The sequence below is a fragment of the Opisthocomus hoazin genome, chromosome 7 (assembly GCF_030867145.1).
Source record: "Opisthocomus hoazin isolate bOpiHoa1 chromosome 7, bOpiHoa1.hap1, whole genome shotgun sequence".
In the NCBI taxonomy this organism is placed as follows: Eukaryota; Metazoa; Chordata; class Aves; order Opisthocomiformes; family Opisthocomidae; genus Opisthocomus; species Opisthocomus hoazin.
This window is the reverse complement of record NC_134420.1, coordinates 31875329-31889720: the sequence shown is the minus strand read 5'-3', so window position 1 is coordinate 31889720 and position 14392 is coordinate 31875329. Positions and strand designations below refer to the sequence as shown.

The following is a 14392-nucleotide window of genomic DNA, read 5'->3' as shown; positions in this document are numbered from 1 at the left end:
TCAAACTCAGTCCAGTGACTTGAAGGAAGATAACTGAACGGGGCTTTCAAAAGGACCTTTGGCCCACTGACTTGAAACTGAGATACTCCTGAAAATGAAACCTAGGTTCACAAGGTCTTGAGTGTTTTAACTGTTGTGCTTGTGCAAGTCAATCCCTCAGTTGGACTTCACTACTTTCTCTCTTCTTTCCCTGCCTTCCTCTATGTTTTTTGGATTTTGTTCTAAGCCCCTCTGTTGCACACATCTCCTCAACTCTCTTCCTCAGTTCTTGTTCATGCTTAGATGGAAGTCAGAGTAACGTAGGGTAAGGTTTCAAGCACACGAGCTGCTGCCAAATAAGCACCACACAAGAGCATTTTCAATGCGAAGGAGTAAGACTTCTGAGGTTTGCTAAATTCCTGCTGAGAGTGGGTTCAGCCAAACCCCAACAAAGCATCACTATACCAGAACGTGTGTTTCAGGGTAGCTGTTCCAGAATAGCATGTACAGACATGTCCACTTCTCAAGATACAAAGGGGCTGACACAGAACAAGGATTTTAATTGTGCTTGCTCCTGTCTTCTTCCTTCGCTGAGGAACTGTCCCATTCTAAGGCCATGCCTGGATCTTGTTCTGTAGGGATGGTCATGATACCAGACAAATATTCAGAGCATAGCGACGCTTAGGTTGTAATGATGTAGGGCAGAAATGCTTAGGTCATAGTGACATTGTTTAATTTAGGCCTGACTACTTTGTACAGACAATGCATGCCTTACTAACAGTCATGCACTTGAAGAGGAGCTAGCAGACTGATAAAATGGGAACATCCAGCCCAGCAGGCACCGAAAGCTGGACAACTGCTGCAGAAGCATGAAGTTAGCAAAGATACAGGGTAACCACGAAAAAGGCAAAGGTGGCAGGAGGAGATCACAACCACCGACTCCATTCAGAATCAAAAAGACCGCACTCCCCCTGGCTTACGAGCATGCGTAGTTAAGTAAGGAAGGAGAATACTTCTAAGATAAGTGCGTAACGTGATGAACCAATCGGAACGTAACAACTAATCTCTTTGTTACTGTAAGAGTATATAGTCTTTGTGACTCTGCTAAGCGGTGTGCTAGCCTTGTGGAATTATCACCTAGCAGCCATATCTGCACAAATATGCAATAAAGACAATACCTCTGCTCTGTGTGTATACTGGTGTACTGCACACCAGGCAAATGATCCTACTTTTGGGACAACAGTCAGAATCAGTTGCACTGATCGGTCTGGCAGTATGGGCAGACAGGTCAATGGCAGGGAAGGACCTTCAGCTACCAAGTCTTCAGGACACATATATAGACTTAAAAGTGCCACATGTCTTTATGGAGTTCTAGTGTTAAGACATTTGATTTTAGGTACTCTGTATTCTTTTGCATGTCCTGAATTCAACCCTTCATTCTCAAACAAAAACAAAACAGACAAGAATAGCAACCATCCATTTAAAAAGGTATGTTGTCAGCACTTGCATTCTGATCTTGTGCTACTTAAACCCTCAGCTTTAGGGGCATATTTATGAAACTAACATCCTATGTGGTAGGGATCACTAGCAGATTGCCTGCCTCACGCCCTCCAAATGCCTAACAGTTTTAAAAACAAAGTTACCCTGCTTTTCCCCACAGAAGGGTCACAGTGGTGCTGACTTCAGAGTTTCCGTGGTGTTATAATTGCAGTAGTCCAGCACGGACTCAGGCACCACTTCTGATCTGGCATCAAAAGCCTCCCCCATTCTGAGCCCTGGAATCTGCACATCTTTCCTGGACTGGACCAAAGCCTCACTGAAAATTTGATAAGGAGCTATTCTTTCCAAATATATCTGACAGCACGCAGTACTTCTTCAACATACATATGTAAGTTTTAGACAATTTAATTTGGACAACATTTCTATCTTCTGCTATTTATACTAGAGCTTCAAGGAAAGTCACAGAAAAAGTGACTTTTAAAATTAAAAAATATAAACGCTCAGCTGAAACACGACCATAAGCCCTGCAAACGTTCCACAGTAAAATCAATTTATAGCTTCCCTTCCAAAAATTTGAAACAAGCTTTTCTGAACAATAAAGGCATACTTGGACCAAAATCAAAATCCTATTAAAAGGCCTTTACATGGTTCCTTCTCTGAAAATATAAAAGCTTCAAAATCAAAATGTATGAGCTATATCAGCTGAGTATAAGTTCTATTATCCCACACAATCAAAGCTCCTCGTGTTCAGCAGATGAAAGAATAGCACACATCTGCAATTAACACAACCAGAGGCAGAACTGAAAGGCTCTCAGGGGCACTATGGATAAGTGTGGGTCATACAGGTCAGATTAGTTCCAAAATAACCCAATGTCCCATAAAGGCATGCCAGACAAATCCTTCAGAAGAGAAACATTAGTCTCTCTAGAAGTTTTTGGAAGGACTGAAAAGGCTGGGACTCTTCAGTTTGGAGAGAAGGTTGGATGGAGAGGGGTTATGATAAAGGTTTATAAAACCATGAGGACTACAGATACCTGCAAGCAGAACAATAGTTCACCAAAGCTCACAACATTCAGAAGCAGGAAACTTTCAACGAAACTAGCAGGAGTGTGGTTTAACAGAGACAAAAAAAGTCCTTTCCACAGAGAACAATGAACCTCAGGTACTGGTCACCAAAGGAGGTCGCAGAGGCAGACAATATTACAAAGTTCATAAAGGATTTATACAAATTCAGTGGACAATGGGTCCATGACAAAATACTAAAGGGAACAGGCAGAGATGTACCTCCTAACATCCCCGATACCACAACTGAGCATGAGTCAAATGGACCACAAAGGTTCATACTGCAAGGCTCGCAGTATCTCACTAAATAGCATCTTCCGATGCCACTGTCACAGGCAGAATTCTGGGCTTCATGGAGCATTGGTTTGACCCAGAAAAGCATCTTGTGCGTGTTTACCATCCCAACGTTACTTACCTGGGCCAATCCCTGCCCTGTCAGTCACAGCTGGATAGAGACAGCACTGTCCTGAAGTGGAAATCTTCAGCTCCCTGATGCTGCCTCACTTCAGTTTTGTTTCCCCAGTATGATTTTGATTATTCTTCCTGCCAAATACTCATACTATGGAACTAGCATAATGCATTACTCCCCCCACCAAATTCTAGCAATACTGTTCTAGCAAAAATCTAGTAGGACAAAGGACATATCACCAGGCAAGAAGCTTTCTTATAGTACTGTGAGTCCACAAGGTGCAATCCAACTCTCCACTGCAACCTACATAGACAGGTTTTGGAAACATAACCAGAACAGATACAGGGCATCTAGAAAGCCAGTCTTACTCAAGTTCATCGGTTTTCCTTCTCCCACCTCAGTAACACTGGTCCAATAGGCTCTTCCTCCATATTCAGTCCCAATCCAAAATGCTCTGGAATTTTGTCTTTGCTGATCTCCAGTGACCACAGCAGTCGATGACAACTGAAAACAAGCTTTCAAAGCTGACCAAACAAGTAGATTCCAGGCTTGCAAAGAGGTTACCAAACAAGTTTAATAAAGTCCTGGGCTTGGCGTGGCACTAACACCGCCCTTCAGCAAGCCTCTGTGACGGAAGCAAGTATCACCTAATGCGGAAGAGGACTGGGATTATCTGTCACAGGCTGAGCCTCCGTAGGGTAAAGCTGCAGCTGCTGCAATAATGGAGAGCTATAAAAAGCACATTGCTTGACAGCTCCAGAATGTTGGCTAGAAAAAAGGCTTCCTGAGTTCTCCTAACATCACTACCAAAAGCACTTGTTAGACAAGGCTCGTTTCAAGAATGAGCAGATCAAGACTTTCCCAAATGAAACTATGCAGACAGACTTGTTTCAACATTACTTGCTCCCAAGGGGAGTGGGAAGATCATTGTGATACTCAAACACAACAACCAGTGTAGTAAGTCCTCCAGTGCTTTGGCACTTCTACATCCAGAACTCAACTTGTAGTCATTTGGAGTAGGAAAACTGTGACACGTAGCATCAAAAATCTGTGTTTTTCCCCACTGTGACCCTGTATCAGCTCCGCCAGGACTCTCTCCTGCATTCCTTACAGTCAAAATAGTCTCAGCTACTTACTAACTAGAGAGAAACCAAATATATTACACTAATAATCCATAATCCTCTGTCACACTAGTTCTGTTTAAAAACAGGGTCTGTGTTTAAGCATCACTTTTTAAAGAAAGGTCACCAGATATATTTAGATCTATTGAGTTTGTAGGCTGTGACAGTTTGTTTTTAGATACGTTGTTTACCGAGCAACAAATAATAATATGATTTAGCTGCCAAGAACTTTTCCCATGGAAATTATTTTTATATTTATTATTTATAATTATTTTTAGGTCACCTTTTTCAAAGCCTCTGGAAAACAGTTAACAAAGAGACAGCACAACTGTAAGGACTCCTTCAGAATTATGACGAACATGGCAAATTGACATGGTTCACAGGTATACCTCAGTACCGACGCTGCAGAAAACAGCCTTTAAATTGCATTCAACCTAGATCCAGAGAATTTTGTCCATGAAGGAGCAAAGCTTCCCTGGTGGTATGCTGTGTACCAGCCTCAGTATTGCTACGTAAACTGCTTATTAAAGTTTCTGACCACATCATTAAACTAAATTAAGACACAAGGGGTATTGCATACACATTGCAATCAGTGAAGCAACACTAAGAAAGTCTGTCTGGAAGATCACAGTCAGACTTCTACATCCAAAGGAGGTGGGCACAAAAACCACGGCAAATCCAACAGAATAGTAAGAGAACTTTTGGAAGACACTATCAGAGAAGATAGCAGAAACCTTACAGTTGAATCCCAGTGCCTCACTTATCACATTAAACCCTACAAAGCCAGCCACCTCTTCTCAGCCTACTCTGCTTACCTCATGAGTCCAGCTGTCTTGTGCAGAGGAGACTTTTCTGCCTGCTTGCCCCTCTGCTTCATGTCAGACAGTTGCTGCCGCATGTTGATAGTCATCTCTGAGCTCAGACGCCAGATGAAGATACAGCTGAAAGACGGAAAGGCGAGGCTGGGGTCAAGTCTCAGTTCAATTTATTGATATTATCAATTCCCACCACTGAGTCAAACAAGAGCCCTTCTGTCTGTGGCAGGGAGAGACACACGCAGAAACAGCTTCACAGATACTCAATTCCATCAGAAGCTTCATGGCAAAAGGGTAAAACCTGCCGGGTAAAGACTCCCTGTGGGCAACAGCAACTGCAGAGATACTTGCACAGACTTCTCTCTGACCCTATACCTTTATTTGACTATCTGACCAGCTGCGGAAGCAAATGCCACAACAAGTCCCTCCATGGTCAGCAGGGTAAGTGGAGCCTACAGATGTCCTCTGCATCATCTAACAGTGGCTAAGCTGCAGCCTTCGATCGCATCTACCCCAATGGGCAAGGCTTTCCTAATGCCTGCCATCCCATGGAGTCTCTGTGGTGTAATTACAGTTAAGCTTATGTGGCAGTACTTTTTGCAGTCAGGGTGCTCCTAATATTTCACTTGGGCTTCCTACAGGAAAATTCTAAGGAATTTGATTGAATTTGGCCAATGGACTCAAAGTGTTTGAGAGAAACAGTGTGATCTCATTGGTCTCATTTTCTTCAGAAATTTGGCTATAAATTAATAATAATTAAAAATCCTCATCATGTTAGAGAATGCTGTATCTCATCTTCAGCTACTAGAAAGTAAAATGACCAGCATTTTCTTTGAAATTTAACCTCAGTTTTAACTAATTCTTTTCACCTCACCCATCTTTCCTGTCTATCTGGGTATACTTACACTGATGTAGAAACAGAGGTGGTGCTTCTGCTATCACTTATAAAACCCTGCACCCTATTTTGGAATCCAAAAAGAATTTAATCCAGTTTTTCAAGACCCAGCAGTGCCATCATACTCATGGGTACTCCAATTCACAAAGGAATTTTCAATGAGGAGCTTTCCCTTCTTCCTTGCTAGTCTGTAAAAATTCATTTGCTCTGCCATTTTGAAGAATGACCATGGACTTTGGTCTCCCTGACATGAGGCAAATGCCCCAAGCGCCAGGATCCTGAATGCCTGCACTTTCTCCATTTTTCTCCTCCCATGAGAAGACATTTTCAAAGGTTTTTATCTCCATAGCACACAAAAAGAAAACAGAAACCCCACTTTGCAGCCTGTGGAGATTTTAATTAAAAACTAAAAATTCCCTTCTTGCCCTCACTCCCTTTGTGAGAAAGCTCTGGAGCGTCACTCCCAGCTACTGAAGTCACACACAGACAGACGCTTCCCATCACAGTGAACATGCTGTCATCCTCCCACCCCAGCTCTTCAGCCAGGAGAAAGTGGTGAGGCACTGCACCTGGGAACTATGGCAACCCGGGGCAGCCAGCTGCTTCCCCTCAAGCAGCAGCTCTCTCGAAGGTAAGAGCAACCATAATCTGCTGCTAAGAAAATACTGAAAAGCAGGAAACAAAATTCAAAAAGCAAATTTGGCTTGTTCATTTATCCCACCCCCACAGCTACCAAACCTAGAGATACACAGCCAACAGCATGAACTATAAATACATTAGCATTCAGCACAAAGCTCTACAGAAGCATGCTCCCACCTACCCCTTTTGCTGCCTTTCCCCCACCCCCCTTTGCAGTACTTTTCTTACATGGGTCTCCCAGTCCTTGCGCCCTTCCTCGTCTCCGTTTTTCTTTCTGTTCTGTTTCAATCTTTGCACATGCTGCTGTGTGTGAACAGACTATTTTCCCTATTCTCCTTTGAAAAACATGCTTTCTCATATCCTTACAGAAGAGCTCTCCATTAATCCTGTCCTCACTTCTCACTGACCTCCTCCATACCCTTAGTGAAGAAAATGACCCTTTCGCTCATGGAAATGGTCAAGAAATGAATGGTGCACTAAATCAAAAAGATTACTGGGGACCTCAAACCTTCCATGATTCTGGAATTTATCAGAAATCCACCACAAAAGGACTCTCTCTTCTGCAACTTTTCTCCTAATCTGTTTACACACATAAAAGGAAAAGAGAGAGGAAAACTAAATTATTTACTTTTTACTGAAAGACAGAAATAATCAACTAATACAATTTAAAGTGATATATTGTATGTTCTGTAACAACTCACCCTCTAAAAGACTTTTTCCGGTTCAACAGTGTTTTATTAATAGAAAAGAGAAAGACAGAGAGAATCTGGATGCTTTGGCCTTGAAATAACACTCCAGGAACCATCTTTTTCAAAGGAAAAATTTTATTTTCCAGTAAAGAGTGGGGACAGGCTTGTACCTTTTGCAGCTAGACAGGCTCATTCACTTGGTGAAATCTCATGAACAGGAGTACTGTAAGACAAGGTTTTGGCACCACTGGTCAGAACATCACAAGCTGCCTTACATTGCAGACCGGAAGGCTGGTAAGGGAACAGGCCACACCCCTCTTGCCTTTCCAGCAGGCAATAGTGCCTACACTCAGAAAACCACACGGGCGTCTCATTCCATGGAAGGATAATATAAGCTCTGTGAGCTTTGCCAGCAGCACAAATTTAGGGTTCAGAAAACTCTGAGGTTTATTTGCAATTCATAAAACATCCCTTGTTAAAAAAAAAAATTTCTGCCTTCCTTCAGGACACATGTTAAATCCAGTGTGAGCTGGCATGAACTGATACCACACAAACAAGCAAACGCCTCTTACCTGTCACCAGAAACAGAGATCAGATGTTTGCAGTCATTACTGAATTTCATTCCGGTTACAATCTCTGTGTGAAATAAAGCACAAGGAAAAGAAACCTTCCCTGAATTATTCCAATAGGCAAAAGAGATCATTAGCCAAATAGCCTATCTGTCCTCGGTAACTCAAATTCTGATTAAAGCCACCACACTTCACAGATCAATATGCCCCATTTACCATAACCATTTAACAAAGAATCTAGGCTTGGCATGGAAAGGGTATTCCACAGCAAAATAAGCACGAAGACTGAAGTCTCTTTTTGCCTATAATAGAATACACCCTGCACGGCAGGAGCCGAGCGTATATCATACTGAAACTTAATATATGCTGAAAAAACACTGACTACTTTATAGGCTATTAGAAAAACTGTGTGAACAAATATGTGGCCTGACAGGTGTGTCTGTGCTTGTGTTCTGCAACACAAAATGCAGTGTGAAAAAAGTTGAAATTGCAATGTAATAAGCTATTACAACTTCATCCAACTATAACCTACTCCAAAATATCCACTGGGTAAACCTTGGTGGGGAGGAACCTTCAGAAAGCTTTGACAAGTATCAGACCCTACTATTTAGCGATCGGCAGAAAAAATGCATTTCCAGCAGTTTACGTGCCTTTACCTGAATGTCCATACATGGTTGCAACACACTCGCCAGAATAGAAATCAAAAATAGAGAGATTCTTATCAGAACAACTGGTTGCAATATAAAGACCGGAGGGATCCATTTGCACCTGGTTTAGGAGATAAGAGAAGTGCAAAGATCCAGTGAGAAAATGCCTTCAAACTGCATGAAAATGATCCAGCATACCCAAGACAGTCATAGTAGTTAACAGAATAAAATTCAAGTAGCTCCCACAGGACTCCAATTGAGTACCAGGCTACCTGGCATCCCAGGACAAATCTCCAACCTGACTAAACTGTTCTCTTAAAACTATCTCCAACCTAACCAGAGACTAAAGGCACTTACGTTAAATGCCTTCATGACTGTGAAGGCACCACCACCAATGAACGGACTTATACCTCTCTCCCCTACCTCCTTTTAACCACTGGGGTCTTACTTTCTTCTATCTTAGGATCATAACAAAACAAAACATCCACACATGCCAAAACACCCCTCCTCCCCAAAAATACTCAAGAGCCGACAGAGTTAAGTGAAATATTAAAAGACTCAATCTTGAGGAGAGAAACCAAAAACAGAACTCAACACTGCTGAGAAATTGTCTTTGATAATGATGCTGTCAAATCTCCAGCGTTTGCAACTCTTGTTCCTGAGTTGGGTTGGGGGGGGGGGGTTTCATATACACCCATTTGTTGCTTTATCTTGGATCAAATATAAAATGCTCTCCAAATGCCTCACTAGGTCTAAAACAGCACTACACAGCAAATACAGCTGCTGTCACCAAATGTCCTGCTCTCTGTAGAACTTCAGGGAACTGAGAGTGAAAATGTCTAGGTTTTGAGGAAGACATGGTATTGAAATAACAATAACTTTTTTGGTTATATTTATTTTGTTGCTGTATCTTTTGCTTCCAATAACACTGTTTGGGTTCTATTTGTTAAACTGCAATGTATATTACGATCTCAAAACAACAGGCCAAGAAAGTTTAAATTCCAGAGACAACCATAATCCCTTGGTCACATAATTGCCCTAAAAATGAACAAAGCAACAGTTAAAATAATTGAGATTCCCCACTCAAGCTGCACATGAAAAAAACAAAAACATAAAGGATATTAAAAACAAAAAAAATCCAGCTCCCAGCAACATTTTATGGTTTGTGGTCTGGGAAAGATATAATCAAGCACCTAAGTTTACCAGAAATAAACTGTAGCATCAATTTTTCATTTTCATTACTCTGGCTTATAAAAAACCTTGTAGGAATTATAACAGGCAAAGAGAAAGAGAATTTATCTCTCTATAAAACAGAAGAGGTGACACTGAACGCAGCTGTTTGCTTTCCTCTCCCTTTTTACCCAGTTATTTACACTCATCAATAATAGACTAAACTATTTCAGCTGGAAGGGACCTACAACGATTAACTGCCTGACCAGTTCAGGGCTGACCAAGTTAAAGCATGGTATTAAGGGAATTGTCCTAATGCCTCTCAAACACTGACAGGCTTGGGGCATCAACCACCTCTCTAGGAAGCCTGTTCCAGCATCTGACCACCCTCTCAGTAAAGAGATGCTTCCTAATGTCCAGTCTAAACCTTCCCTGGCGCAGCTCTGAACCATTCTCACGTGTCCCATCACCGGATACCAGGGAGAAGAGATCAGCACCTCCCTCTCCACTTCCCCTCCTCAGGAAGCTGCAGAGAGCAAAGAGGTTGCCCCTCAGTCTCCTTTTCTCCGAACTAGACAAGCCCAAAGTCCTCAGCCGGTCCTCAAAGGCCATGTCTTCCAGCCCTTAATAATAATACTGCTGGCCTGTGCAGCTGAACAGAAATATTTGGTTTAAAATGTAGAAAAAATATCAGTAAAAACAAATACAATGAAGAAGTTTGTTTGACAACCTGAGAGATATTTTGGTTGTGTTAATTGGTCTACCCTCTTTTAAAGACAAGAATGCAATTTTCCACATCCAAATGTGCTGCCATCACTCTTAATGCTAATCCTGAACACGCCTAGTTTACCAGGGGAAGCCCAGGACAGTGGCAGAAGCAGGTGTGCTACTCTACCCCAAGGCGTGGATGCATTCAGCAGGTGGGAAGCACGAAGAGACTCTCTCCAACCAGTACCAGACTCGTCCAGCATGCCAAGACCCAAAGAATATGAGCTTTTCAGGGCAGATGCTACTTAATTTCATCAATTTATAAAGAGTTCTGCTTGGTTTTGCCCTCTGGAAACCACAGATAGCTCCAACACTGATCAACAGACAGCTCCACCTTAAAAATCCTAACAAAAATAGTCAAGAAAGCCAGAATGAGCTCTCTGGAGCAGAAAGTAAAGGATTAAAGTAAATGGACAAAATTATCTCCTGACAGACATTGGTGCAGTTGTACTTGCTTTTACAGCACGGGCCTGTGCCTTGCTTCAGAAACAGGACAGAGAGAGAAGTTATACATCAACCTCACCATTCATTGATTCTTCTCCTGTTTTAGACTGATGCAACCTAAATACATTACCAGCCCCCTTAAGCATGGAAGTAGGACGAAGGAGCAGCAGAATAAGGGACAAAGTACAGAGAAAAAAATGAAAAAAAAAGTTACTGTGTTCAGACTTGTATTTCATTTTCTTCGCCCTGAGCTGCACTCAGAAGAGCTGGAAAAATGGAAGAAAGCAAGCAAGAAAACAGCTTACTTTAATGAGGGTGCCATCTTCACCTTGGGATCCCTTGTAAAGCTTCTTCTGCTTCCCACTGCTTATGTTGAAAACCCTGAGGTGGATGACATAAGACAACATCGCTCATTTTGCCCAGGTACTGCTCTGCAGCTCTTGTCACCAGGATCCTTTTCTCTTTCTGTTCCTCGTTCCACGTGAGACACAGGGAACAGGGCCAAGCCACAGCAAGTGGAGAAATGATCTCTATGAACTATAACCACCAATCACTTAAACAGCTCAAGAAACAACCTCGAAAGAAATGTAGAGGCCCAAAACTGGATGATATGATATCAAGCAGGTTATCTGAATTAAAATTGAGGTTTGAATCTCCAGCCAATAATCAAAAACAAGTCTAGCATCATGGCACTGAAGGAGAGATCAAACAGGAGGAAGAAAACCTTGCCACGCCTTGTAATGGCTAATGGTTATGTAGCAGAAATGGCTCTTAATAAGCTTCAGTCAGTCCTCCCTGCTATAAAAATACCTGTGGCTCCTTCATAACAACGGAAAGGGTGATGAGAGCAAGACCCTTTATTATATTAGAATATAAAAACAAATTGCATTCAGTAGTGGTATTTTGCTATGACCAAAACTGTCAGCATCTCACCCAGATACAACAGGAGACACACAACTACAGAGAGTCTCCTTTGCTTTGAAGGTAGAAGCAGACAGATTGGAGAAATGGACTAGATCAAAAAGGGAACAGAGAATGGATTCCACTTGTCCAAAGACAGTCAAACCTAGCTGAATTCTAGGTTCCCACAGTCCTAGCTATTCCACAGGACCTCACAGCTTCTCACTAGACATATCTTTAAAAGCAAGAATTACCACAGCGCAGAAATTCTTGCCCCACAGCTCAATGACGTGCCAAGGAAGGCACACTTACTCTCCCAGCAGAAAGGCTTAGCTCTGCAGAGCAACCGAGCAAGAAGCCGAGGGTCCCATGGGCATTTGCATATATCCACAGCTTTTTATCAGTGAGGGGAAACCCCACAAAGTGTGAGGGGATGCCTCAGATTTGTTTGAAAATGCTGTGTCAAAGAACCTAGAGGAACAATGATGGAGATGGGGCCGCCTTGGCCAACTCGTTTATGACTGCAAAAACATTTTCAAGACAAGAAGTAAACCAACCTGATGTTACGATCCTGGCATCCAATAGCTGCGTATTTCCAGCTGGGGTCCACATCCATGTCATACAAAGTGGTCTTCCTAACAATGTGATGTGTTCGGGTAAACTGAACCCCTTCTCCTGTCTAAGCATGTGGGTAAAGACTGTGTCAAAATCAAGTAGTTAACCCATTATTAAAAACTTCTAAATACAGGTGAGTCTTCTCACACAGCCAGTACAAACCAACCCTTCCCACTAACCAGGGCTGCTGGGAGCAGCTGGGATTGGAGGCACAATGAACTCCCCCCTCCAGCCCATATTCTTTCACCACTCCTCACAATAGCCCTGGCAGCAAAAGAAAAGCAGATACCCTAACAGTTCTCTACTTTGCATCTGGCTGAGAGAGGTCAGGCCGAGAGGTCAGCAGCTGCACACTTCACAGAACTAGTTCTCCAAATGTAATATGTTGTATTGAGTCAGTGGGAGACACTGGGGCTGAAATAGCAACAAGCTATTAGAAACTATGATGTCACTCTTTAAAGTGGCTCCTTTGTGGAGAGATTATTAAGTGCACAAAAAGCTGTAATAAGATTACCTTCTGCGCAGTGCGGAAATAGATGCTCTTGTCTGCCCCACAGCTTATCATTCGCACTTTCCCATCATTGGCTGCAACGAAAGGGCAGGAGCCGATCAAAAGATAAACACAGACACAAGGTGCTCATTTACTCCAATCCTGACTAGCTAAGACTGACTCCTACCTAAGTAGCAGGATGCCCCTTCTCAGTGACAGCATTTGTTAATGCTTAGAGTGCATGCAGCCTTAGCATAGAGGCTTTACACAACAGATTAGAATGCAATCCTGTCCTCTCCCTCAACAGTATGCCCACATGCTTACTCTCCATGTGCCACAGCACTCTGTGGCAACATAACAAGTTCATACCCCGTATGAGCTGAAAATGGGCAACAGGTACTTTTCAGTCCTCACATTCAGTCACATGTTTCTTGCTGCCCTTTCTTACTGCAGGGTCAGGCTTCCCCTCTTCACTTAGCACTCTTTGTAACCAATTTGCTCCTTCAGCAAAGCACACCTGACAAAACTCCATGTAATGAAAATGGATCCAATGTCACACAAGTCCACTTGAACTGTACCCACTTAGAGCACGACTGCACTTGGCTCACAGACTAGCACAAAGGCTCTCACTGCCAGGCCTTGAGTGCAGTTCTCTCATCTCCTAGGAGTTCAGCTGGCTGCATTCAAGGCCAGCTCACTCGTAAGACAGACCTGTCAGAGAAACATCTGCTGGCCTTGGAGCTCCTTGAGAAAAAATTTGAAAAAGCCTCACTTTCAGCAGCTTTGGGGAGCCTCTGCTATGAAGCTTCACTTGGGAGCTACTTTCAAGCTGAGGTTCTCATCCTGGAACTCCAACTGAGCTATACCGCAGCAGCATTGCAGCCACAGCCGTGCCTGGCCACATACCCTACTGATCTAAATGAATCCTGATCCTGACCCTGACCCGTGGACTCAGCTTCCCGATTTGAACCTGCCTTGCTGCTAGGGCTTGCCTGGCAGCACTGAACTGCGGCTGACCCTACTCGCTGTCTCCAGACCGATCCTGACCTTGAACTGCTGACCTGTCTTACCACTATGGATTTGTTTGGAAATCTGGACTACTGGCTGGATCTAGTTACTGTCACTGGACTTCATCTGTTCCGCCTTGTTCAGGTTCTGTTGGAAGTCCCCACGGCCAGTGCGGCCTTTGTCTGCCTTCCTGTCACCCTTGGCTACTGGCTTCCCCTGGCAGAGCAGCCAGCCCTTGCTGTTCCCCGACAACAGCACAATACACTGCACCAGTGTCTGGCCATCAGTAGTAGCTGACTGCTGGGGATGCAATGTGCTCCATTACCACGAATGCAAAGCCTTGCGCTGTTTTGAAGTGACAAATTTACTTGTGACTAGTTAATCCCAACATGTTTTTGGTGGGTTTGGGGATTTTTTTTGGAGGATAATTGTTCCACAGTTCTCCTCACTACAAACAGTGTGTAGCCATCTAACATCAGGGAGTAAATCATTACAGAAAGCAGCTTTCCAAAGCAATGCTGAAGACTTCATTCAGGAGAGTTTTTTGCATGGGGAGGAAGGAGAATGGAAAAAAACAAAAGGGAAAAGAAGGTAAGTATCATCAAACATCACCTTCTGTTAGGACTGCAGCTACAGAAGATGACAAAAAAGCAGTTGCAGCTTCAGCCTGGC

General features: G+C 43.0%; 1 protein-coding gene across 4 annotated transcripts in view; it reads right to left on the bottom strand.

The window, feature by feature from the left end:
* The window catches only part of MAPKBP1 (mitogen-activated protein kinase binding protein 1), a 104015-nt gene that overhangs the window by 22039 nt on the left and 67584 nt on the right, over window positions 1–14392 (bottom strand). For all 4 annotated transcript variants that reach the window (XM_075425651.1, XM_075425654.1, XM_075425653.1 and 1 more), the window contains 6 exons: window positions 12737–12807; window positions 12165–12286; window positions 11013–11088; window positions 8335–8446; window positions 7682–7745; window positions 4887–5012 (listed from right to left, as the gene is read on the bottom strand). In XM_075425651.1, the coding sequence (XP_075281766.1) occupies window positions 4887–5012; window positions 7682–7745; window positions 8335–8446; window positions 11013–11088; window positions 12165–12286; window positions 12737–12807 (571 nt within the window). The remainder of the gene's footprint in view (window positions 1–4886; window positions 5013–7681; window positions 7746–8334; window positions 8447–11012; window positions 11089–12164; window positions 12287–12736; window positions 12808–14392) is intronic.